The sequence below is a fragment of the Ovis aries genome, chromosome 23 (genome assembly GCF_016772045.2).
Source record: "Ovis aries strain OAR_USU_Benz2616 breed Rambouillet chromosome 23, ARS-UI_Ramb_v3.0, whole genome shotgun sequence".
Lineage (NCBI taxonomy): Eukaryota > Metazoa > Chordata > Mammalia > Artiodactyla > Bovidae > Ovis > Ovis aries.
The window spans coordinates 60,813,545-60,839,188 of record NC_056076.1 but is presented as its reverse complement, the minus strand read 5'-3'; the positions used below and the strand labels follow the sequence as shown (position 1 = coordinate 60,839,188).

At 46.2% G+C, this 25,644-nt stretch overlaps 1 protein-coding gene across 10 annotated transcripts in view; it reads left to right on the top strand.

Annotated features, from left to right (window-relative positions):
• PIGN (phosphatidylinositol glycan anchor biosynthesis class N) overlaps window positions 1–24,608 on the top strand; it is a 102,838-nt gene extending 78,230 nt beyond the window's left edge. For 7 of the 10 annotated variants that reach the window (XM_060405315.1, XM_060405314.1, XM_012103814.5 and 4 more), the window contains 2 exons: window positions 1,308–1,360; window positions 22,681–24,608. In XM_060405315.1, the coding sequence (XP_060261298.1) occupies window positions 1,308–1,360; window positions 22,681–22,804 (177 nt within the window). In that variant the 3' untranslated portion in view covers window positions 22,805–24,608. The remainder of the gene's footprint in view (window positions 1–1,307; window positions 1,361–22,680) is intronic. The other 3 variants (XM_060405313.1, XM_060405317.1, XM_027961064.2) reach the window with 1 other exon arrangement.
• The last annotated feature ends 1,036 nt before the right edge of the window (window positions 24,609–25,644 follow it).

The window sequence follows — 25,644 nt, the reverse complement described above, 5'->3', positions numbered from 1 at the left end:
GAGCACTGGCTCCCCCACGTCGACAGCCCGCGTCGACAGCAACAGCGCTCGGCAGAGCCGCGACGGCGACTTTTTGCTGGGGCTCAGTCGCCTTCCCACGGCTGTCTCTAATCTCCAGCCCTTTAGGAGGTGGAACTGATAACACACGACCCAGAGCCCTGAACATGATTGACAGGATCAGACGGTCCGGTGGCTGAGGTCCCCGAGGCAAAGGCTCCTGTCAGGCAGGACCTGCTAACGCCCGTGGTAGCTGATGGCCAAGGCCGGCCCTTTCTTGAGAGAAGAGTCCCTCCTCACTAGTCACCTTCCTGTGCTGGAGGTGGCGAGGCTGTTAGGACAGCTGCCCGATCGGAGCCCTAGTCACTTGGTTCAGAGGAGAGCATCTTTATGCTGCATTGACCTGGAGGTCTTCCTGGCGGGGCCACAGATAACGCCAGGACGAATGGGCTTTCAGGTGTACTCACAGAGTGGCAGGAAGGCAAAGCCATGTTAACAGAAGGGGATTTAAATGCCCTGGTTAACTTTGGGTGAAGAATCAGACTGCTGAGCTTAGCGTGGAGAGCCGCGTGCGGGCCAGCCGCTGCTCGTGCCGGCGCCGAGCCTCACCCCTGCCCTTGTTTCCTGGGCTCCGCCTGGCCGTGGGCTCCGATGCTCACGCAGTTGCCCGCTCTGTCAGACCAGCTCCTCCTTGGGCCTCCCCAGAGTCCAGCAGGGCCCCGTGGTGGAGCACTGGCCACCCTTCACCTCTTACTTGTCGCTTAGACATGGAGAGTTCCTGTTGGGACAGCCTTCCCTTGCACCCTAGGTGGGGTCTGCGCCCTTCCTCTGAGCTCCCGTCCTCACCTGTACTTCCAGTGACAACACTCATCTCACACACACACACACCCAGCACACACGCCCGATCATTTGACTGAATCAGCACTAGATTATAAAGCTCCTGAAAGAGTTTGTCTTCAGGATAAACTTGTTGGGAAACGTCTGTTGATGATTAGACAATATGGCTTCTGTTCACTGCGATCCTTGGTATCATTTAGTCATTTTATTACCGTTGGCTGGGTTTTCTTTCTGGTTATTCACAGATGTCAGTTTTGTGTTTATGTGATTAAATGGAGATGCTGTTTCTGGCTTTTAGGCTATTGCTCATTTTAGTCCAAGCAAAAATGTCAATAAAAGGTGAATTCTTATTGATTCCAGTCAGATAGCAGTTCTGAGGGAAACCTGAAAGACACAATTCTAAAGCGACGCTTTTAGCCTGGCTCTGTATAGCCTTTGTTTTTAATGGGGCCCTATCTGGTTTTGTTTTACAGCATTTTTTCTTCTTGATCAAAGATTATGGCAGCTGGCTTGATATTGGAACAAGGTATAGTATACATTCACTGTGTATAGTATGGAATGTCTATATATGGTGTGGAGTTCTTAAGACTGTAGTTAAAGAAGAAGTAACTTGTATCTCAGCCTCAATCAAGAAGTAACTTGATTTTTGAAGCAGGCAAGCATGGCAGGCAGCAGTGCCTGCAGAGGTGAGACCTGTCCCTCCAGTTCTTCCCAGATGCTCTCCTGGGGTCCTGTGAAGGCAGGCGGGGTCTGAGAGCAACGCAGGGCAGCAGGCAGGTGCGAGGAAAGCTGCTTGAATCTGGGCTCTCAGGGGGCTCACTCTGGGGGCTGCATTCTCCTCGTCTCTCAGTCTGTCTGGACAACAGTGAGGCTCTCCAGGTTGCAGTGTGAATTTTCTACTGCAGTTTGCATTTCAGGAGGTCATCATACGCCTCCTGGACTCTTCTGTGTGGGGACATTTGAACACGGGATCCCTGTAGCATCGTTACTTGAAGTATAATCTGAACAAAGTCAGTCTCCTTATTGTGATTTGAACATCAAGGATGGCCGCAGTCTGTTAAATTTCTTTTCTTTGAGGGGAAGAAAGTGAGGTTGATTGTTTTGCCAGTCTGTTTTCAAATGCAGTCAGAGACAGAATACGTTTCTGTAGGCGAATTGTATTTCTTTAGTCAGTACTTATTCAGGCAGGAACCATGTGGCCTGGACGAGCCCCCAGCTCCGGTCCTCCCCTCGGTCCCTCCCTCTGAGGCGCTCGGGCGTGTCCGCCCTGGTGTCTAGGGACGGTCTGCCTCCCTCCGCAGTCAGCCGCTAGGAGTCTCTCCCTCCCGGCGTGCTCGGCACATACAGGGTGCGCCGTAGGCCGTTCGTTTGGCCTCATGAGTCTCTTAAACCTGCAGCTTTGGGAAGTCTGAATGTGTTCTCCTCACCACCCTCTGACCCCAGACTGGCCAGGCAGGTAGTGGTCAGAGCAGGGGCTTTAAACCAGACCTCCTGGGGTTGATCTGTTTCTCCCACTCTTCAGCTGTGAGCCTGTCAGCAACTGGCTTGACGCATCTAATCTTCCTGTCTCTTGTAGTCGTTTTGAATGAATTAACCCATGTAAAGCATTTAGCCCAGTGCCTGGCATCAAGTAGGTCCGATAAGTGGAAACTGCTATTATTGATATCACTCTGCGGTTCTGTTTCTTTATCTTTCAGAGTGTTTTTTGTGTTTGACATAACTCTCCTTACTCTCTTCATGATTTAAGTTTAGATACAGATCAGAATTTTGTTTGGAAAAGATCCTGACAAAAGGTAACATTTTTACTTGTGAGACTTTATATATTATTTTTAATTGTAGCCAGATATACATAATATTGGAGAAGGAAATGGCAGCCCACTCCATTATTCTTGCCTGGGAAATCCCATGGACGGAGGAGCCTGGTGGGCTACAGCCCAAGGGGTCGCAAAGAGCCGGACACGACTCAGCGACAACACGCACGTGCGTAACATGAAGTTTACCATCTTAGCGCTTGTTAAGTGTAGACGCCAGTAGCACCAGGTACCTTCACACTGTTATCCAGCTGTCATTAACGTCCACCTCCGTAACTGTTTCCTCTTGCAAACAACTCACTTCTCCACCTCCACCAGCCCCAGCAGCCACCCCCCTTTTTTTGGTTGGAGGGACCTATACTGGTTTTGGCCCTTAGGGAGTGCCAGAGAATGAAGAGGACCTACTTCTCACGTGAAGACGGCCATCGTTAACTTCTTCACAGCATCATGAATTTATGTCACACAAACTAAAGATCTGGGTTTCTCTGATTAGCTTGAGGTTTATCTTTACATGGCAATTTTTTTTTCTTCAAAGTACACATTTCAGTGTTATTATCAGTAATAACAAGCGTAAAACACAAAGCATTTTTAGATATCCATGGTCTCAGTTCAATCAGGCGGCACCAGGCGAATTGCTGGGGATGAGAAGCACGTTCTGGAGTTGTTGAGGAGCCTAAGGGTGGAGGAACCAGGTGAGAGCAGAGCTGTGGGATCCAAAGAACATTCAGGAAAGAGGGTCACCGAGATGCTACAGAGAGCGCGAGTAGGGAAAGACGTGAAGACACGCGTCGGGCTGAACAGCAGTCATCAATGAGCTTGGCCAGGGACTGTTCAGGGCTAAGATTTAATACTTGGTATCTGCACTGAATCAAATTCATTGATGTCTGGGTGTGGACTACAAGCCAGAGGTAATCATTTTTCTCCCCTCTACCAACTCTTCAATAAAATAGCAAACCCAGCCAAAGTGAAAGAGAATAGAGAAACGATCATCAGCAAATGCAGGTTCAACAGATTTCTGGAAGATGGAGAATCCGAGAGAGGCGGCAGCAGCCCAGAATCTCTCACAGTCCTGCCAAAGGCAAGGCACCCTGATGGCTCAGATGCAGCTGGGCAGTGACGGGGCACGTAGGAAGGAGGAGGGGGGCCGGGGGTGACCTGACCATCTCTGTGTCCAGTGATGGAGCCGGCAGTCTCCCCACGCCTCTCCTTGCCCCATCCCCGTGCAGAAAGGATTTCACTCCCGGGGAAAACCTGGAAACAGCTGTAAAGAGACAGAGGCGACCCCCGTGTGCAGGTGCTTCTCACTCTAGGAAAGCTGCCTCCACTCAAGCAGTTGTAGCTCCCTTCCATCCCGGCCCAAAGGGTGGAGACAGGCCCCTCTCCTGCTTGTCCCAAAACACGACCTAGCGATTTTTATTACACACCCACAGCTTACTGGCAACTGTCCTATTGGGGAGGTAGACTTAGAGGAAAACAAGACTTTCTTAAAAACCTAAGTAAACGCCACCCTCTGACTGATATTTTGAATTGTACAGCAGTTCTATTCCTAGCCATCTACCCAAGAGAAGGGAAAAATAGGTCCACAGAAAGGCTTGTATGGGAATTTTCATAGTAGCTTTGTGACTCAGATGGTAAAGAGTCTGCCTGCAATGCAGGAGACCCTAGTTTGATCCCTGGGTCAGGAAGATCCCCTAGAGAAGGGAATGGCAACCAACTCCAGTATTATTGCCTGGAGAATCCCATGGACAGAGAAGCTTGGTGGGCCACATAGTTCATGGGGTTGCAAAGAGTTGGACATGACTGAGTGGCTAATACTTTCTTTATTAATAATCAAAATCTAGGAACCGCCCAGCTGTTTATCGGCACTTGAATGGTAAACAAATTATGCTATATGCATAAAATAAAAGCCTCTTATTCATAAAAAGAAGTGAATGACTGATGAACTCAACTATACGGATGAATTTCAGATATTTTATAATGAGTGGAGGAAACCTGGTGCCTTGAAAGTACACGTTGCATTTTTCCATTTATGTAAAATTCTAGGACAGATGGAATTAGCCTACAGTCAGAGAAAGCCGGTCGGTGGTCGTCTGGGCCTGGGAATTACGGAGCTGCTGCTGCTGCTGCGTCGTGTCAGTCGTGTCCGACTCTGTGCGACCCCACAGACGGCAGCCTGCCAGGCTCCCCCGTCCCTGGGATTCTCCAGGCAAGAAACTGGAGTGGGTTGCCATGTCCTTCTCCAATGCATGAAAGTGAAAAGTGAAAGTGAAGTCACTCACTCGTGTCCGACTCTTCGACACCCCATGGACTGCAGCCCACCAGGCTCCTCCGTCCATGGGATTTTCCAGGCAATGGTACTGGAGTGGGGTGCCATCGCCTTCTCTGGGGAGTTACGATGAGCATGACTAAATGCGTACTTGGGAACTTTTGGAGTGATGGAAGTGTTCCGTGTCTTGACCGTGCTGCCGGATACATGGGTGAATCGTGTGTCAGTATCCATTTAACTGGATACCTTAAATGGTTTGATTTTCTTGTATATAAATTATACCTCAAAGTTGATTCATAAGGAAAAACAGAACTAAATTGCCTAGAATTGACATGAGTAGGGTATGGTAGAAGTCAACTAAATCCTCCCTCTCTCCTCAATTCAGTTCAATTCAGTTGCTCAGTCATGTCCGACTCTTTGCGACCCCATGAATCGCAGCACACCTGGCCTCCCTGTCCATCACCACTTCCCGGAGTTCACTCACACTCACGTGCATCGAGTCAGTGATGCCATCCAGCCATCTCATCCTCTGTCATCCCCTTCTCCTCCTGCCCCCAACCCCTCCCGGCATCAGAGTCTTTTCCAATGAGTCAGCTCTACGCATGAGGAGGCCAAAGTCCTGGAGCTTCAGCTTCAGCATCAGTCCCTCTCTCTGCTGCTGCTGCTAAGTCGCGTCAGCCGTGTCCGACTCTGTGTGACCCCATAGATGGCAGCCCACCAGGCTCCCCCGTCCCTGGGATTCTCCAGGCAAGAACACTGGAGTGGGCTGCCATTCCCTTCTCCAGTGCATGAAAGTGAAAGTGAAGCCGCTCAGTCGTGTCCGACTCTTTGAGACCCCATGGACTGCAGCCCACCAGGCTCCCCCGTCCCTGGGACTCTCCAGGCAAGAACGCTGGAGTGGGTGGCCACTTCCTTCTCCAGTGCAGGAAAGTGAAGAGGGGGAGTGAAGCACCAGCAGGCCTAAAACAGGAGGAGGTTAGCGCAGTTGCTTGGGAGGTGAGTGAGCAGGAGCGAGGCTGTCGCTTTCCAGTGGGTCTTTCTGCTTATTTTGCTGTTTCAGTGCTGCGTGTATGACTCATAAAAACGAAGGGAAGAGTCTCCACCACTCTCAAGCTTGCTTGGACAGGGGAGGAGAAGGAGGGCGGTAACCACCTGGGAAAACCCAACCTCCTTTTGAGATTTTGTTGCCATTTCATTTCACACATGAGCAGTGTGAGGGATGATATCTTAGTGGAAGGCATGAATGTCCGAAGATCTGACTGAAAGAACAAGTGAGAGTGTTAGTCTCTCAGCCACATCTGATTCTCTGAGACCCCATGGACTCTAAGCCACCAGGCTCCTCTCTCCACGGGATTTCCCAGGGAAGAACGCTGGTGTGGGCAGCCACTCCTCCTCCAAGGGATCTTCCCGACCCAGGGACTGAACCCAAGTCTCCCGCATTGCAGGCGGGTTCTTTACCACCTGAGCCCCCAGGGAAGCCTCTGTCCAAGTTGGAGCCCAGCACGCAGGCCCAAATGGAGCAAGCTCATTCCTAGAGCAGGGTAGTGACCCGTCTGGACCAGTCAGAACCAGGCTGCGTGTTGCAGCAGAATCACACCAGCCGTTGGGTATTCGAGCTGTGGGCTCAGAGACAGGCAGCTCAGAGAGGGCTCCGTCTGTGCTCCGGAAAAGGCTCACGCTTGGGGGGAGGCTCAGGACACCGGGCACAGGCTCCCTGTCACAGCTCTGCCGACGCTGGTGCCACCACCGTGTTTACAGGGTCCCCCGGCGTGTTCGTCCACGTGGTCTTTATCTCAGCGCTCTGACGTAGACGTTGTTTCCACAGCAGGGTGTGCTCACTGCCTCCTTTTACCCCGAGGACCCTGAGAGCCTCCGACTCGCTCGCGTCACGGAGCCTGGCAAGAGCTGAGCAGGTCAGGAGCAGCTCTCGGGTCTCAGGGCTGTGTGTCCCCACTGTCCTTCACTGCGTCTCCCTGGAGAGAACTGCCCCAAGTCCTTGCTTTGTGATTCTGGTAGCCTATTTGGAAAAGTGGCTTTGTGTCTAATCCTATATTTGTGATTGTTGGAAACTTTTGAATAATATAAATTTAGGATCTACAGGAGAAAGAGATACTGATTAGAAGGGAGTGAGCCAAGAGTTAGGGCGTCTTTGGCCAGAAAAGAACTATTTGGGGCCAGGGGCCTTTGTTAAAGGTACAGAGCAGACTCATTTCCTCGGAGAGAAAACGCTGAGACACAAGGAATGAAGCAGGAGGCAGCTTTCTGCTAGGAGAGGCTGTCGCGGGGCAGACAGGGTGCCAACAGGTGCCACATCCCTGGGCACACACTGCCAACTGCACGGCTGGCACAGAGGCTTCTTGTTTATGTCAGAAGAGGCAGCAGATGGTGAGTCTTGTGTCCATGTTTGAGAGAAAACCTTCTACATAGAGAAGGCTCTCTCTAGGGGAGCTGAAAGGGTTGCAGACGGCGCCGCGGTATCCTGGTGACGCTTAAGTTCTGAGGCTTTGCGTATGCTCTGGAAGGACTTCTGCTGGGGGCACAGAGTCAAGAGAAAATTCAGGGACATTGTGATGAAGTGAGACACCCCCAAGCAAGGCCCTGAACAGGAAGGCTTCTCAGCTGCATCACCTTTGCCGACCTTGGTTACGTTGTACTCAGTATTCCACTTGAGATTTCTTTTCAGCATTGGATCCCAGAATTCAGGACCTTTCCCCCACTTACCGACTTACTCAGTCTTCCCTGCTTTTATTCGGCGAGTACTTCCTGAGCAAGGACTCTGCGCCTGCCTGTCCAGTTACATGCGGCCCAGCCTCCTGCTCACGTCCACCTCCTGGCGGTCCCTCGGGGACCCCGTTCCTTTCAACACTGTTGTTCCCTTCTCCTTCCTGTCACCCAGTCTTTCATCTAAGACTTGATTGGCAGAATGTTCCCCTCAACACACACCCCTCAAATTACCTTTCTTTTCTTCCTCTTTAATAATATACTGTTCATCCAAAAAAAGAAGAAGGGAGAAAAGGTGAGGGCTGTGGAGGAGGCAGGAAAGAAGGGAGGGAGGAACAGAGAGAGGGGAAGGGAAAGAGAGGGGAAGGGAAAGGGAAGGGGAGGGACAGAGAGGGGAAGGGAAAGAGAGAGGGAAGAGAAAGAGAGAGGGGGGAGGGACAGAAGCCCCACTTGAGTGTCCTGTTTTCTACCTTCGGCAGCAGTGTCGGCCCCCGATCCACTCTGGAAGGTCTGTGTTCTTTGTCCCAAGACTACTTTCTCTCTTTCCCAGACTTTCATGTTGCTTATTTAAAGATAGCCACCATTTTTCCCTGGAAAATTCTGGAGTGTCTTTCTTTAGAAATGTTCAGCACAGCTGGTTTAAGGAATTTAATGCAATCGTGTTTATCTCTCCTGCCTCCTGGGGTCCCTGAAACTTTCCAGAAACCATTTAGAGGATTGCGTTGTTTTGCCATAGAAAAAAAGTTATACCCAAACCCAGGGGAAAGCCAGATTAAATTAAGTAGCAAATGAGGAAAGTGATTATTGAGAAAGGTATTAAATTGATATAATGTGTATATTAGTAGCTCAGTCATGTCTGACTCTTTGCAACCCCCATGGGCTGTAGCCCTCCAGGCTCCTCTTTCCATGGGGTTCTCCAGGCAAGAATACTGGAGTGGGTTGCCGTTCCCTTCTCCGGGGGATCTTCCTGACCCAGGGATCAATCCCAGGTCCCTGCATGGCGGGCAGACTGTTTACCACTGAGTGTTTAATGCCGCTCACTGTTCACAGTGTGTTCGGAGCTGCACGTTATTTCATTACTGTCATGGCAATGGTATGAGGAAAATACAGTATTTCTGTCTTACAGAGGAGGAAACTAGCTCTGAAAGACTTTAGCAATAACATGGCCTACCTAGGTTTCGTTTTTTTGTATGTGTATACATGTAATATACAGATCTTTTCTTGAGAAGAAATTATGTAGTGAGCCATCCATAAAGCATTCCCAGATGTTATCAAGGACCCAAGACAAATGGCATTGCCTCTTCCAGACCTGGTGATGCCCCCCCTCTAGAGACGGATGGCTCTGCATCAGAGTGTTTTGTAGCGAATTCGGGTACTGAGTGTGAGATTCTAATGTATAACTTATAACGGATATTCCAGCGCTGGAAGGATCTGGCTCTGACAGATGGCCCCCGCTGTCAGGTTGTAAGACAAAATAACTGTAATACGAGGCAGCGTGTGGTTAAGAGGAGAGGCCGCTTCACTTCCAGCTTCAGTGACCGAGAACACTTTGTGCAAGGCCAGTGTGTGGGCTGAACCTTGAAGGAAGAGAATAATTTCAACTGAGAAACTCAGAGGTTGGGGAAGAGTATTTGGGGCAGATAGAGGGGATATGGGCAAAGCAGAGAGGTAAAAAAGCCCAATGCCCTCATATCTGGAGTGTGATAAATAATCAGAATTTCAGAAACCATTGGTTTTGGATAAAGAAATTTCTAGCAAATAGCTTTTGGGAACCTTAATTTGGAGAACTTTGAATACAGAACTCCTGTTGGCAAATAAGTGAGGAGCCATGGACTTTGCTGCTGCTGGAGCGGTGATATTCCAGATGTCACTTACACAAGTGAATCATTCCTAAGCGTTAGGGACCTTGGCTGCCTCTTTTATGCAAGTGCATCCCGTGGGGTGAACGGTGAGGCAGAATGTGTGTCTGGAGACGGGCACTGCACACCCGCACCACAGGGTGATGACCGCATTGTCCCCGGGGCTTCCTGGTGTCAGACCCCTACCGTTCAGGCGTCAGCTCACTTTGACCCTCTGCAGGTCTTCTGTGCTCCCAGGCACAGTTTTTTCCCGCTTCCTCTAAGGTCAGTCTTCCCAGGCTGCCGTGATGTTGCAGGGCCCCTCACCACGTCACAGTGCTTTGCAGAAACCCAACTGTCAGCTTCTACTATCCTTGCCCTTGATAATTTTAAATTTTTCTTTGAAAAAAATTACAGTAATATATATATATAACATAAAAATCCCACCTTAATCATTTTAAAGTGTACAGTTCAGCTCAGTTCAATTGCTCAGTCATGTCCAACTCTTTGCAACCCCATGGACTGCAGCACGCCAAGCCTCCCTGTCCATGACCAACTCCTAGAATTTACTCAAACTCATGTCCATTAGGTCGGTGATGCCATCCAACCATCTCATCCTTGGTCATCCCCTTCTCCCCCTATCCTCAATCTTTCCCAGCATCAGGGTCTTTTCCAATGAGTCAGTTCTTCACATCAGGTGGCCAAAGTATTGGAGTTTCAACTTCAGCATCAGCCCTTCCAGTGAATATTCAGGACTGATTTCCTTTAGGATGGACTGGTTGGATTGACTTGCAGTCCACAAGACTCTTAAGAGTCTTCTCCAACACCACAGTTCAAAAGCATCAATTCTTCAGCGCTCAGCTTTATGGTCCAACTCTCACATCCATACATGACTGCTGGAAAAACCATAGCTTTGACTAGACAGACCATTGTTGGCAAGTAATGTTTCTGCTTTTTAATATGATGTCTAGGTTAGTGGTAACTTTTCTTCCAAGGAGTAAGCATCTTTTAATTTCATGGCTGCAGTCACCATCTGCAGTGACTTTGGAGCCCCCAAAATAAAGTCTGACACTGTTTCCACTGTTTCCCCATCTATTTGCCATGAAGTGATGGGACGGATGCCATGATCTTAGTTTTCTCAATGTTGAGTTTTAAGGCAACTTTTTCACTCTCCTCTTTCACTTTCATCAGGAGGCTCTTTAGTTCTTCACTTTCTGCCTTAGGGTGATGTCATCTGCATATCTGCTGCTGCTGCTAAGTCACTTCAGTTGTGTCCTACTCTGTGTGACTCCATAGACGGCAGCCCACCAGGCTCTTCCGTCCCTGGGATTCTCCAGGCAAGAATACTGGAGTGGGTTGCCATTTCCTTCTCCAATGCATGCAGGCATGCACGCTGAGTCACTTCAGTCATGTCTGACTCTATGCGATCCTATGGACAGCAGCCCACCAGGCTCCTCTGTTCACAGGATTCTCTAGGCAAGAATACTGGAGTGGGTTGCCATTGCCTTCTGCATATCTGAGGTTATTGATATTTCTCCTGGCAATCTTGATTCCAGGTTGTGCTTCATCCAGCCCAGCGTTTCTCATGATGTACTCTGCATATAAGTTAAATAGGCAGGGTGACAATATACAGCCTTGATGTACTCCTTTCCCGATTTGGAACCAGTCTGTTGTTCCATGTCCAGTTCTAAGTGTTGCTTCCTGACCTGCATACAGATTTCTCATGAGGTGGGTCAGGTGGTCTGGTATTCCCATCTCTTTCAGAATTTTCCACAGTTTCTTGTGATCTGCACAGTCAAAGGCTTTGGCATAGTCAATAAAGCAGAAGTAAATGTTTTTCTGAAACTCTCTTGCTTTTTCCTTGATCCAGAGGATGTTGGCAATTTGACTTCCGGTTCCTCTGCCTTTTCTAAATCCAGCTTGAACACCTGGAAGTTCACGGTTCACATACTATTGAAGCCTAACCTGGAGAATTTTGAGCGTTACTTTGCTAGCATGTGAGATGAGTGCAATTGTGCGGTAGTTTGAGCATTCTTTGGCATTGCCTTTCTTTGGGATTGGGATGAAAAGTGACCTTTTCCAGTCCTGTGGCCACTGCTGAGTTTTCCAAACTTGCTGGCATATTGAGTGCAGCACTTTCACAGCATCATCTCTCAGGATTTGAAATAGCTCAACTGGAATTCCATCACCTCCACTAGCTTTGTGTTCATAGTGATGCTTCCTAAGGCCCACTTGACTTCACATTCCAGGATGTCAGGCTCTAGGTGAGTAATCACACCATCATGATTATCTGGGTCGTGAAGATCTTTTTGTACAGTTCTTCCGTGTATTCTTGCCACCTCTTCTTAATATCTTCTGCTTCTGTTAGGTCCAGACCATTTCTGTCCTTTATCGAGCCCATCTTTGCATGAAATGTTCCCTTGGTATCTCTAATTTTCTTGAAGAGTTTTCCAGTCTTTCCCATTCTGTTGTTTTCCTCTATTTGTTTGCATTGATCGCTGAGGAAGGCTTTCTTATCTCTCCTTGCTATTCTTTGGAACTCTGCATTCAGATGCTTATATCTTTCCTTTTCTCCTTTGCCTTTGCTTTTCTTCTTTCCACAGCTATTTGTAAGGCCTCCTCAGACAGCCGTTTTGCCTTGCATTTCCTTTCCTTGGGGATGGTCTAGATCCCTGCCTTCTGTACAATGTCAGGAACCTCCGTCTATAGTTCTTCAGGCAGTCTATCTATCAGTCCCTTGAATCTATTTCTCACTTCCATTGTATAATTGTAAGGGATTTTGTTTAGGTCATATCTGAATGGTCTAGTGGTTTTCCCTACTTTCTTCAGTTTAAGTCTGAATTTGGCAAATAAGGAGTTCATAATCTGAGCCACAGTCAGCTCCCGGTCTTGTTTTTGCTGACTGTATAGAGCTTCTCCATCTTTGGCTGCAAAGTATATAATCAATCTGATTTCGGTGCTGACCATCTGGTGATGTCCATGTGTAGAGTCTTCTCTTGTGTTGTTGGAAGAAGGTGTTTGCTATGACCAGTGTGTTCTGTTGGCAAAACTCTGTTAGCCTTTGCCCTGCTTCATTCTGTCCTCCAAAGCCAAATTTGCCTGTTACTCCAGGTGTGTCTTGACTTCCTACTTTTGTATTCCAGTCCCCTATAATGAAAAGAACATCTTTTTTGGGTGTTACTTCTAAAAGGTCTTGTAGGTCTTCATAAAACCGTTCAACTTCAGCATCTTCAGTGTTACCGGTTGAGACATATACTTGGATTACTGTGATGTTGAATGGTTTGCCTTGAAACAAACAGATCATTCTGTCATTTTTTGAGACTGCATCCAAGTACTGCATTTCAGACTCTTTTGTTGACCATGATGGCTACTCCATTTCTTCTGAGGGATTCCTGCCCAACAGTAGTAGATATAATGGTCCTCTGAGTTAAATTCACCCATTCCAGTCCATTTTAGTTCGCTGATTCCTAGAATGTCTAAGTTCACTCTTGCCATCTCCTGTTTGACCACTTCCAATTTGCCTTGATTCATGGACCTGACATTCCAGGTTCCTATGCAATGTTGCTCTTTACAGCAATGGACCTTGCTTCCATCACCAGTCACATCCACAGCTGGGTGTTGTTTTTGCTTTGGCTCCATCCCTTCATTTTTTCCTGAGTTATTTGTCCACTGATCGCCAGTAGCATTTTGGGCACCTACCACCCTGGGGAGTTCCTCTTTCAGTGTCCTATCCTTTTGCCTTTTCACACTGTTCATAGCGTTCTCAAGGCAAGAACGCTGAAGTGGGTTGCCGTTCCCATCTCCAGTGGGCCATGTTTTGTCAGAACTCTCCACCATGACTCGTCCATGGCATGGCTTAGTTTTATTGAGTTAGACAAGGCTGTGGTGCCTGTGATCAGATTGGCTAGTTTTCCATGATTGTGGTTTTCAGTCTGTCTGCCCTCTGATGGAGAAGGGTAAGAGGCTTATGGAAGCTCCCTGATGGGAGAGACTGACTGAGGGGGAAACTGGGTCTTGCTCTGATGGGCGGGGCCATGCTTAGTATATCTTTAATCCAATTTTCTGTTAAAGGGTGGGGCTGTGTTCCCTCCCTGTTATTTGGGCCAAACTAATGCGAAAGTAATGAAGACTTCATTCAAAAGGTCCCATGATGCACTGCTACACTCCGTGGCCCTGACCCTGCAGCAGGCCGCCTCCGCCGGAGACTCCTGGACGCTCCTGGGCAAGTCTGGGTCCGTCTCCTGTGGGGTCACTGCTCCTTTCTCCTGGGTCCTGGTGGCACACAGGGTTCTGCCCGTGCCCTCCAAGAGCCTCTTTCCCAGTCCCGTGTAAGTTCTGGCGGCTCTATGGTGGGTTAATGGCTGCCTCCTCCAAGAGGGCCCCTGCCATGCCCAGGTCTGGGCACCCAGAGCCCCTGCCCCTGCAGGAGTCCACTGCCGACCGGGCCTCCTCAGGAGGCGCGCGCACACAGCTCTGGCTCAGCCTCTGTGGGGTCCCTGGGTCCTGGTGCGCACAAGGCTTGTTTGAGCGCTCTGAGCGTCTCTGGCAGGTCTGACTCTGAACAGTCTCGCCCCTCCTGCTGTCTTGCTGCGCCTGCTCCTTTGCCCTTCGTCGTGGGTTTCTCTTCACAGCTGCTCCAGCGCCCGCCGTTTTGCTGGGGCTTAGAGTGTACAGTTCAGTTTTATTAAGTGATTTCACATTGTTGTACAGCTGATCTCCAGAACTTTCTCATCTTGCATAACTGAAACTCTGTACCAATATCTTCCCATTTTCTCTTCCCCTCAGCCCCTGGAATCCACTATCTACTATCTATCTCTCTGAATTTGGCTACTCTAGATATCTCATGTAAGTGAAATCACACAATATTTGTCCTTCCGTAACTGGCTAATTTCACTTAGCATAATGTCCTCAAGGTTCATCCATGGTGAAGCATAGATCAGAATTCCCTTCCTTTTGAAGGCTGAATAGCATTCCGTTGAATGTCTGTATCGCATGTTATCTGTCCATTCATCCCTCTGTGGGCACTTAGCTTGTCCCCTTTGGCCACTGTGCTTGAGGTTGCTGCAAGATGGGTGTTCGTTTTACCCATTCGAGTCTGTTTTCAGCTCTTTGAGGTACATGCCCAGAAATGAGATTGCTAGATTAAATGGTGGGTATGCTTTCACTATTCTGAGAAACTGCTGAAGTGATTTTCATAGCAGTTGTACCAGTTTATTCCTATTGATGGTGCAGAAGATTCACCAACTCTTTTCTTTTTTTTGACAGTAGCCAGCCCGGTGGATGTGAAGTGTATCTTACTGTTTTGATTTGCTTTTCCTTCATCGTTACTGATGCTGAGCGTTTTTCGTGTGCTTGTTGGCTATTTGTATGTCTTTTTTAAGGAAATGTCCGGTCAGGTCCTTTGCCCATTTTTAAGTAGGGTTATTTTTGTTGTTGTTGAGTGGTGGGGTTCGTTCTGTATGTTAGACTTTAACCTCTTACCAGGTAAGATGGTTTGCAGATATTTCCTGCCTTTCTGTAACTTGCTTTTGACTTTGTTGATTATGTCCTTTGCACAGAAGTTTTAAATTTTTATGTAGTCTTGTTTAATCTATTTATTTTTGTTACCTATGCTTGCTTGGTTGTTTTTAAAACAGGCTTTGAGCCATTGCAAAACTCAAATTTAATATCTAGCATGATGTTCTTCTTGGCATGTGTGTGGTACCTCTGGGCCTATTCCTTGCATTCCTGTACACAACCATCATGGGAATAAAGTGTTCGTCAGAGCACAAAATAATAGCAAAAAAGAGACTGCAAGGCATAAAACACACAGTGAGCATCATTCAGACCACGGGAAACAGAACGGTGATTAGCACTCCTAGCCTGCGATGCACTAACAACCCCTCACTGCAGCGCTACCCACAGGAAAAGGATGCTAACGCCACGTGCCAGTCCTATACTTCACTTAGGATAAATATGGGAAATATGTAGCTAACTGATGCTATGTAGGGTACAAACTACGCTGTAGAAATATTTTGTGGTGATAGCATTTTTTCTGAAGGCAGCTGCCCCGCACATAGAGTAGCCCCGGTTTACCTGGAGCAGTCCTGGCTGGTGCCTTCTGTTCCAGTGTGATCATCACATCCTCATCTACACAACATTAAAACCTAGAGTGCATGGGAGAGGTTAAAGGCATGCCAGGTAACAAGCCTGCTAAACCTCAGTTTATCTCAGTCTCAGCGCTTCATCCTCACTGGTCTAACTCCTCTAGGTTAAATGGGATGCTTGCTTTGAGAGACTTAAATTTCAGAGCTCAGTTCTATTCATCAAACTGAGGGCACTGAACTAACCTACGTGAATTCCCCGAATCCTCTGCCGGTCATTCCTGCTGAAACACCTCCTTGCTCTGCTCTGCCTTTCTTGTCTATTGTTGTTTTGTACAAAAGACTCCCACTTAAGAAAGGAAGACGGTAGGGAGATGGAGGCGGTCGGGGTGGAGAAACCCAATGCACTCGGAGTTAGTGGAACTGGGCTTCCTAAACGGAATTGCCCAGTTGATGCTGCACAGTGAGGTTTTTGTTGCTGCTGCTGCTGCTGCTGTTGGTGAGTTAGGACTCTAACCTCTTCCTTTCGCATCTTGTAGGGCAGTAGTGGTATGCAGAGCTGCAGGGAACCGCGTGACACAGGTCTAAGGGGCAGAAGGGGCTCATCTGTCCTCATATGCATCTGACTGATTGCCAGGAAAGGACTTGGATAGTCGGGGGAAAATACACTTCAAGACTTGAAAGTTTAGCACCATAGAACAAGGTTCATATATCAAGACTTCATTATGCTACTTTTTCCTGCATTTTTTCCCTGCATTTTATTTGTGAGAATGTTGTTCTTAGTTTCGGCTTTCTAATTATTCCTCTGTGAATATACATTTGAAAAGCCGAGCTGTTCCATGTCATGTTGCAGATGTTATTAAACTTACTGGCAGAGTTTCCTTAATGGGAGCCTGGGTTATTTGAACTGTGGCCCTGTAGTGGTTTGCCTTGGTGACAAATTTCATTTCTAAACCCCTTTGTATCAGTAATACAGCTAATAACTCCAGCCATTCCCTGCCTGTTATTCACAGGAATGGAATATTGTCCTTTTGTCCTCTCTATTTTATTGCTCTTTAAATATATAAATGGTGAGAATCTGTCCCAGAATTTGAGAGAGGACTCAAGTGCAATACACAAACGCAGCCTGGGTATCTGCAGTGTCTGTAGGATTGTTTGGGGACTGCAACAGGTTTTCAAAATGTGCTGGAGAGAATCTTCAGCTGTTAGTTCCAGCTTACTAATGGTTTCTTTAAAAATAAAGATTAAATTGCTAGGGCATGAGACAGGATATCTGTTTATAAGTGTAGTTCAATATGTTGGAAATGCATCTTTTGGACTGAGACTCTTAAAGGAATACACTCTAGTCAGCATGACCAACTAAAACAGTGGGTGTAAATTCAGTGGTTTTCTGGAGAACCTTCTCGCATTGGGTGTTCTTTTTTTTTTTCAACAGCCATATGAGAAATATCCTACCCAGGCTGTGAAACTGACTTGGGCCAACCGAGCTATAATTTCGTATTTTCTTGTTTTAATCTTTTACACTGTTTTTTTCAGTTATAGCAGGCCATAAACTTTACAGAGTATTGCCTTTATTTTGCATTCAGAGAGAAGTGATTTTTTTTTGAACTAGAGAAAGAATGCTATTGAGGGAGCTTTCATAACTATAGAAGCATATTTAAATTTACGTTCTAAACGCGCTTGACTTGAGGTGAATAGTCGTCTTCATCGGCAGGAGCTTTCAGTTCGACAGCAGGAGTCATTTGGATTCTGTCTCCTGCACACGCTATTGTTATACATCACTGCAGGATAAACGACAGCCACAGTGTCATTTCTCTTTGTAGTGAAAACTTATCATTAAGTTCAGTGATATTTTAATATCCTCCTAAACGTAATTAATAAGCACCATAAAATCTCTTTACTCTTGACAGTGAACATTAAGCTTTATTAAAATTAGTGATTCTCCACCTGTGTCTTCCCGGTACATCTGACAGATAGGACCGGCTTTGATTGCGCATTATCCTAATTGAGAAGTATCATCAGCTTTTTATCACCCATTGTGTGGGTTGAACAGACCCGCCTGGTGAGTCTGTCCACACAATCGGTACCTGTATCCGCCTCGTCCCTCTACCGTCTCATATGATGTGCACCTTGAGAACTGCTGATTTAAATGACAGAACAGTCAGGAGGAGGGAGTGGGAACAGCTGAATCGTTTCAGATAGAAATCTGATGCTCCTTTGACTCTGCTCACAGACTGAGTGCCCTGGACTCAGCCGCATGGAGACTGAGACAACGAGCTTCACAGCTGTTCCCTGCCGACTGTGTTAGCTTAAACGAGCCAAGAGTCCATGGTTTCAGGCCATTTCAGGTCGAGGAGATAGGTGATGTGTGGAATACCCTTTAGAGATAGATTGTCACTCAAATTGAGGTGGGGTCACCTGCCTTCTGATCAAGTCATTTAATATTTTAAAGTTTTTAAAAAATATTAGAAGTGATAAAAGGCCTAAAAGTGATAGCAAAATCTAATGGAAAAAAAAATCATCTGCTGTGATAGAATCTTTTTGTTTTTATGGCTTTCTTGAGGTATAATTTATATATCATAAATTCCATCCGTTTTAAAGTTTTAAATGATTTAAATTACGTCAGTGACTCTCAGCAGATTGATGGATTTGTGCAGCCATCACTGCCAGCAAGTTTCTTCATATTTCCGTCACCCAGAAAACTCCCCCGTGCCTGCTTCCGGTCTAGCCAATTCCCATGCCGAGCCCCAGGAAACCGCCAGCCTGCTCTCTGTCTCCACAGATTGGCCTGCTCCGGACACTTCGAGAAATGGCGTCGCGCGATGTGTGCCTTTCACATCTGGCTCTTTCAGGCAGTGTGGCGTTTCTGATCCCTCTGTGTTGTAGCGTGTCAGGATTTTTTTCCCGTTCCCCGCTGAGCAGTGTTCCACCATGTGGACAGGCCGCAGCCGGTACACACTTTCTGGAGTGCACTCTCTTACAGCCTCATGGCGTTCCTTTCATCCACCTGCCTCCTGCCCTCCTTGCCTGCTCTCCCCATGGAACACGGCCTCCCCAGGGATCCAGGTCAGTCTGGGCTGCCTGGATTTGGTCCTTGAGGCTGTAACCTGGGCACTTTGCACTCCGTCCCTCCCCCCTCTCACCTCTGACTCCAAATTCCAGTCCCTGGGTCGGGGAGTGAGCCTTCTTACATAACATGAAGAAGTCATAGCCATTACATCGAGCTTATTGGGCGAGGATTTTGATCTCAGGAACCACTGCAGATATTGTAATGTCCTGTGAGGAACAGAGATGGGGTAGAGGAGCTATGTGTGGGAACTATGAGCTCAGCCCAAGAGTGCTATGTCTAAGCCTACCATAATTTGTAGTCATCTCATAAAAAGAAATATATCATAAGCTCATTGTAGAAAATGCTGAAAGCACGTAGAAAAAATAAGTCAACTGGAATTCAGCCCCAGAGTCCAACAGATTGATAAATATCGTTTTAGACTTAATGTATATGCAAATGTATTCAGGGTTGGGTTTTGTTTTTTTTAAGTTGACTTTCTATGAAAGCCGTGTTTCCTGATGTCATCAAATAGTTTTGAAAATTTGAATGTTATTATGATGAGAAGGATACAAGGAGAAAGATGGTAGGGAGCGAGTTCAGAAAGACAGGTGATGTCACTTACGGTTTTGACTGAGGTTACTGTAAGGAATTAGGAATTTATTCTAAGTGTGAGGCAAAGCATTAGACTCTTTGCAGGGACATATTTGATATGCTTACATTTTAAAGCAACACTCTGGCCACAGGATGGAGAACCCATTGAGGGGTCAAGAAAGGGAAGAGGTCGATTGCTTAAGAGGCTCAGCTAGAGATGATGCCCTTGAACTAGGGCAGCGATTCAGAACGGCGGCAAGAAGCTACATTGATGAAGAACCCTGAAAGAGGCGAGTGGAATCTGCTAACGGACTGGATATGCTGGCGGAAGACGAGGAGAGTCAGGAGTGGCTCCTGCCCCATCCCAGCCGCGCGTGTAGACCCCTGTGCCCCGACTCGGCCTTTGCAGAGCAGGCGGGAGCAGAGCTGCCACCTTCTGTGCCGTCTGGCTGAAGTGGAGCAGCTAGTGTCTGAAAGTTTTCCATCTTTGGGGCCGCCCCTTTCCTTATCTGTTCTGTGACTGGAGAGAGTAGGCTTTTGTTATCATGTTGGGTTGTTTGGGGTTCTTAGTCTATGTCCATTGGCATTTCTGGTTGGCCAGTTTCTGCCAGCAAGAAGAAAACCCAGCAAATTCAACCACCGTGTCATTCCTTGGGTCTCAAGGTTCCTAACCCACCTATTGTCTTTCCACCATTCTGTCTACTTAGGTTTATTTTATATACAGTGTCCAGAGGTTTTAGTTGTGCTTGGCAGGAGGAATAGGGGGAAATACGCCTACTCCATCTCCTGGAAAAGGAAAGTTTTCTGATTTTTTTTGTTTGTTTGAAAGTTTTAGTGTTCTAATACCATGTTTTCCTGGCACCTCTGCTGTGATGAGCTTGAATTGCTCCCCTTTGGAAGACATTTTAAAGTAAGATCAGTCAACCAGTTACCAACTTCTGTGTGATAAAATTTCAGCATAACTCACATAATTTTAGTAACATAATATTGTCTATTTTGGCATGAGGTTTTTAAGAGTATTCTGTTAAAATGAATATCTAGATCATTTTCTTCCCAGAAGGGCTTTATAGAATGAGAAATGTCATTTTCATTTTTAAATAGATAATTATCAGTGATTTATGTCCACTGTGGCTACTAAAGTTGGAAAATGGCTTTGTGAAATCTGCATAATTAAGGGGCAGATAAGATCTATATCATATCCATTCTGTGTTAAAAAACATACCAACACACAGATATACAAACACATACACATATAAATTTAAGCAGGAAAGAAGTCCAGGTCCAATATTCTGTTCCATTATTTTTACAGGGAAAACAAACATTTCGAAAGTCTTTCCTTAATGATAGTATTTGTCTAGCAATTAAATATCCAATTGTATTGCTTTCTTTTTAGGTCAGAAGCCTACCCTAGTCCAGAACCAGATTTCTAACATAGCTAGTTCTCATTCTTATTTTTTAGCCAGTTCTTTTTTTCTATTTCAAATTTACTTTGGAAGATTAACCAGTTAATCTAGAGAAAGATTCTAAATAAGAATGCCCTAACCAGTGCCATTCCAAAGAAAACATTATCAAACTATAAATCTTCATAATTGGAGATTCTTACTTAAAAGCTTATAATACCAGAAATAAATGAATTAAATCTGCTTAGAGTAGAGGCTCTTCTTTTCTGGCCTGAGGGCCTCACCCATTATGGGTAAGCACCCTGAAGCTTTGCCTCGGTTGGTATAGCAACTTGACATTTGGGGGGCTGTCCACCTGTTGGACCAGAGTTATTGGGGGAGTGAGAGGGTGGACTGCAAGCCTCTTTTCCCATTTTCCTTATTAGTCTCCACATCCCTCTAGGTGATTGCCCTATTGTACATTCACCCAGCAGTCACTTTCCCAGATATTCTTAAGACAAGTTTCCTGGGGCCTGCCCTGGGGGCCATCCTCGAGAAGCAGCTTGTTGAAGGGTGTAAGTCTCAGTTCAGTTCAGTCGCTCAGTTGTGTCCGACTCTTTGTGGCCCCATGGACTGCAGCACGCCAGGCCTCTCTGTCCGTCACCAACTCCCGAAGTCCACACAAACTCATGTCCATCAAGTCAGTGATGCCATCCAACCATCTCATCCCCTTCTCCTCCTGCCCTCAATTTTTCCGAGCATCAGGGTCTTTTCCAGTGAGTCAGTTCTTCGCATCAGGTGGCCAAAGTATTGGAGTTTCAGCATCAGTCCTTCCAATGAACGATCAGGATTAATTTCCTTTAGGATGGACTGTTGAGGAATCTTCTCCAACACCACAGTTCAAAGCATCAATTCTTTGGTGCTCAGCTTTCTTTATGGTCCAACTCTGGTCCAACCCTGGTCCAACCCAGGGATTGAACCCAGGTTTCCCACATTGCAGGTGGATTCTTTACCAGCTGAGCCACCAGGGAAGCTGGGTATAAGTTTATTATGAAGTAAGATTCTTAAATGTAACTCTGATAGGCCTAGTAAATAAGTAACTTGCCAGTGTCGTCTGAAGCTTAGCTTGGCATTTGCTGTGGGAAACCCCCGCTTTACTGCACATCTGTCAGGCCTATATCCTCAATTTCTTTCCATATTTGCAAACTTATTATCAAGCCATGGACAATGTAGTATGGCGCTTAAAAAGAAAAACTGAACATTTACTATTGCTGATAGATGGGAGCTGGGATTGAGTAATTTTAATAGTATTCTTTTTCCAAAAGTCTGGCATGTAGTGGTTTTGACTCAGATTAGTAGAGAGATGTGTCCTTTTTGTTTTGTTTAGACTCTTTGACTAAAAGTTTCAATTCACTGAATTTGAGTTTGAGTAACATCTTTCTTTCTTTCTCTGTGGCCTGTATTTTAGAGTATGGAATGCCGTGCTCTAAAATGCCATATTACTGAATCTGGGGACACCTTGGGGAGTCTGTGGCTGTGATTCAGAGGATATGGAAATTATAAGGGGAAAGTTACATTTATTTTTGTAGAAGCTAGCTGTTTAAACTCAGCTTCTAATGGTGACAAAGACACGGGCACTGCTGGTACAGTTTCCTGTCAGATTATGGTTGGAGCTGTCTCGAAATATTCCTTACTGTCATTGCTACTTCCGCAACAAATTCACTCTTTTTAGCATTTTGATACCAATTTAAAAAGCGTTAGTATGCTTTGTAATTTATGTATTTTGTATATGCAGTTGGCCCTTCAACAGCACGGATCTGAACTGCATGGGTCCGCTTGTCTGTGGGTGTTTTAGAGAGTGGCTGCTTCAGTACTGCTCGATCTGTGGTTGGCTGAGGGCAGAGACCAAACCACAGATGCTTAGGAACTCAGGACGCTCAGGGCCAACTCTAAAGTTATAGATCGACTTTCAACTGCTCGGAAGCTTGGCACGCCGAATCCCTGAGTTGTTCAGGGATCACCTGCACACTTAGAAATGTTAGAGGAGCCTTATGCTCTTCCTCCTGAGTGTTGTGTCCGCCTGTAACGCGTTCCTTTTTCTCCTGTAGCATCAGCCACTACGTGATTGTCATGTCCATGACCATCTTCATGGTGTTTCTCAACTGCCTAGCTCAGATGCTCACCACAAAGAAGCTCAGCCTGTGCGGCAGACCCAAAAGCCACGTCACATAAAGTTGCCAAAGCCACCTCTCAGCATCCAGGGGCTCTTTCTCATTATCCTTTTCAACGGAAATCTTGTCAAGGATTCACTAAGAAGATGGAAATCAACGTGTAACACATTCTGCGCCTATAAGGAAATTGCATGTGGAATTCTGAATTTACAGGTTATCTGGAATAAAAGAGCTTCCATTTTCTTGAGGTTTGGTGTGCGTGAAATAGTGGTAACACCTGTGGAAAAGCCTCGTAAGGCATTCTCCATTTTCATTTTTTCCTCTGGTTGGAAACTCTTCTCACTGATGTTTCAGAGCAACCATAACAATCTCCAGCCCCCCCTGCACAGCTTCCTGTGTAACATGCTCCTGAGGGGGCGGTGCTGATCACCTCTGCAGTCAATGCACTGGCTGAACTTGAAGGAAGTCACCAGGTGGCCCCATAAATATTGATCAGCTTTCAGCACTGGTTTTGCAAGTGGTTCTAACGACTGAGCAGCGCTAGAGAAACAGTCGGGATGTGGAGAAAAATGTTTGTAGGTGTTTTTAATTGTAAGACTTAATAACTGTTAATTTCCATAGCCTTTATCATGCATTGTTCCAACAGAAATCTTTAATTGATTAATTTGTTTTGGGGGTATACCGCACAGCACGCGGGATCTCCCCCAACCAGGGGTTGAACCTGGGCCCCACGCACTGGAAGCGTGGAGTCTTAACCTCTGGGCCTCCAGGGAAAAGTCCCTGATGGAATTTTTTTAATCAGTGGTTAGACTTGCTGGCACTGTCTTAAGAATCCACGTTGAAACTGCTTTTCTTTCAGGCTGTGCGACTTTAGCCCACAGGCCCAGAGTCTTCTCATTAAATTTTGGTTTCTGTTTATAAACTAACTGTAATGGACAGAACATCTTCAGAGTAATTTTTATTTGGGCTTTCCATGAAGTGACCTTTGCATATCACTGTAGAGTTGGACGTTTGCCCATGATGTGCCAGGGGAGTTTGGCTGATGCTAGGCTTTCTTGGTCTGAATCCCATAAAAAAAAAAAAAAAAAAAATTGATTTTAAATTAAGTTATAGCATCACCAGTTCACATTAATGATGAGAAAAAGCTCTCTACAGATTAGTAGATTTTTCAAATTGGCAGGTGAGTGAAGAAATATAATCTAGGAGATTCACAAATCAGCTTGGCAAAATGTGCTTTCTTAATGCCTATTTATGATGAAGTATAAATAGTATTGTGATAATATTTCACGGTGTAACAGCAAAAGCGTACAAGAGTACAAAAAAAAAGGACGTACCGATGTCAATAGAAGATAGCGTGTCATCTGTGGCACAGAGTCGAGGTGGACAGCGAGGACGCTGCGGTGGCTGGAACCGTGTTGGCAGCTGGAGGGCCTGTGAGCCTCCACAGCAGCTCAAAGGGTGTTTGATCAGTCTTTTCACAAGTCAGAGAAAACTGACTTTATAAACACGTTGTTATTTTTCCTTTTATATCTAGTTTTGCCTTTCATCTTTTTCCAGAGTTCCACACAGAGGAATTACTGAATATTTTATTACAACAGGGTAAAAGGTGCTCTGTACTTTATTTTGATTTTTGAACATGTCTCTTTAATATTATTTCAAGTCAGTGTGAATTTCCACTACAGAGGTCTCCCCTGCGGCCGCGGGCTGGCCTTGCAGTACCGAGACGGGACCACTCGGACTCACCTGGGGACAGAGTTTGCAGGCTGGGCCTTTTCTGTTGCACGGCTTATCACAGTATCTTGAGGTATTTTGAAATGCGTATTTTTATACCGAGTGACCGAAAAATAAAGTGTGAGTGAAAAGTATTTCTCCTGCCGTTTCGCTCCCCTTTGTCCCTGGGTGTGGGACACGCTTTTCGGGTGGGCTCAGTGTTTTCCTGCCAATAGCTGTTCAACAGCTGGTTGTGATTTTGGTGCTCTGGCAGGAGAAGATGAGGACTCGTCTTTCTCCTCAGCCCTGGGCTTTTAATTTAGTAAATTGTATTTCTGTTTAAGATATTTAATTACTTTTTCATCCTAACTATGAATACCAGATTTTCAAGTCAAGACTTAAGGCATTTGCTGATTAGCATGTGTTTAAATTAGGAATGCTGTAAGAATTAAGGTGGGGCTATCAGACTGGGAAAATATTGAGCAACAACAATGACCGAAAACCACTGTCTCATGGAAACTCTAAGGATTTAGGAAACTGTAGCCTGCCTGTAACTTACTAACGCCTTGATTCTCTGCACCATTTTATTTAATGTGCTGTATTCACAACACAAAGTGCTTTTTAAAATTTTCTAGGGAAATAATAAGTGGTAGTTTGAAAGTGTTAGTCACTCAGTCGTGTCTGACTCTGTAACCCCATGGCCCGCCAGGCTCCTCTGTCCATGGGATTCTCCAGGCAGGAACACTGGAGTGCATTGCCATGCCCTCCTCCAGGGGACCTTCCCAACCAGGCATATTCTCACAATAATCCCCTCAGATGATTGAACCATTAAAGCTCAACATTCAGAAAACGAAGATCATGGCATCTGGTCCCATCACTTCATGGGAAATAGATGGGGAAACAGTGGAAACAGTGTCAGACTTTATTTTGGGGGGCTCCAAAATCACTGCAGATGGTGAGTGCAGCCATGAAATTAAAAGATACTTACTACTTGGAAGAAAAGTTATGACCAACCTAGGTAGCATATTCAAAAGCAGAGACATTACTTTGTCGACTAAGGTCTGTCTAGTCAAGGCTATGGTTTTCCAGTGGTCATGTATGGATGTGAGAGTTGGACTGTGAAGAAGGCTGAGCGCCGAAGAATTGATGCTTTTGAACTGTGGTGTTGGAGAAGACTCTTGAGAGTCCCTT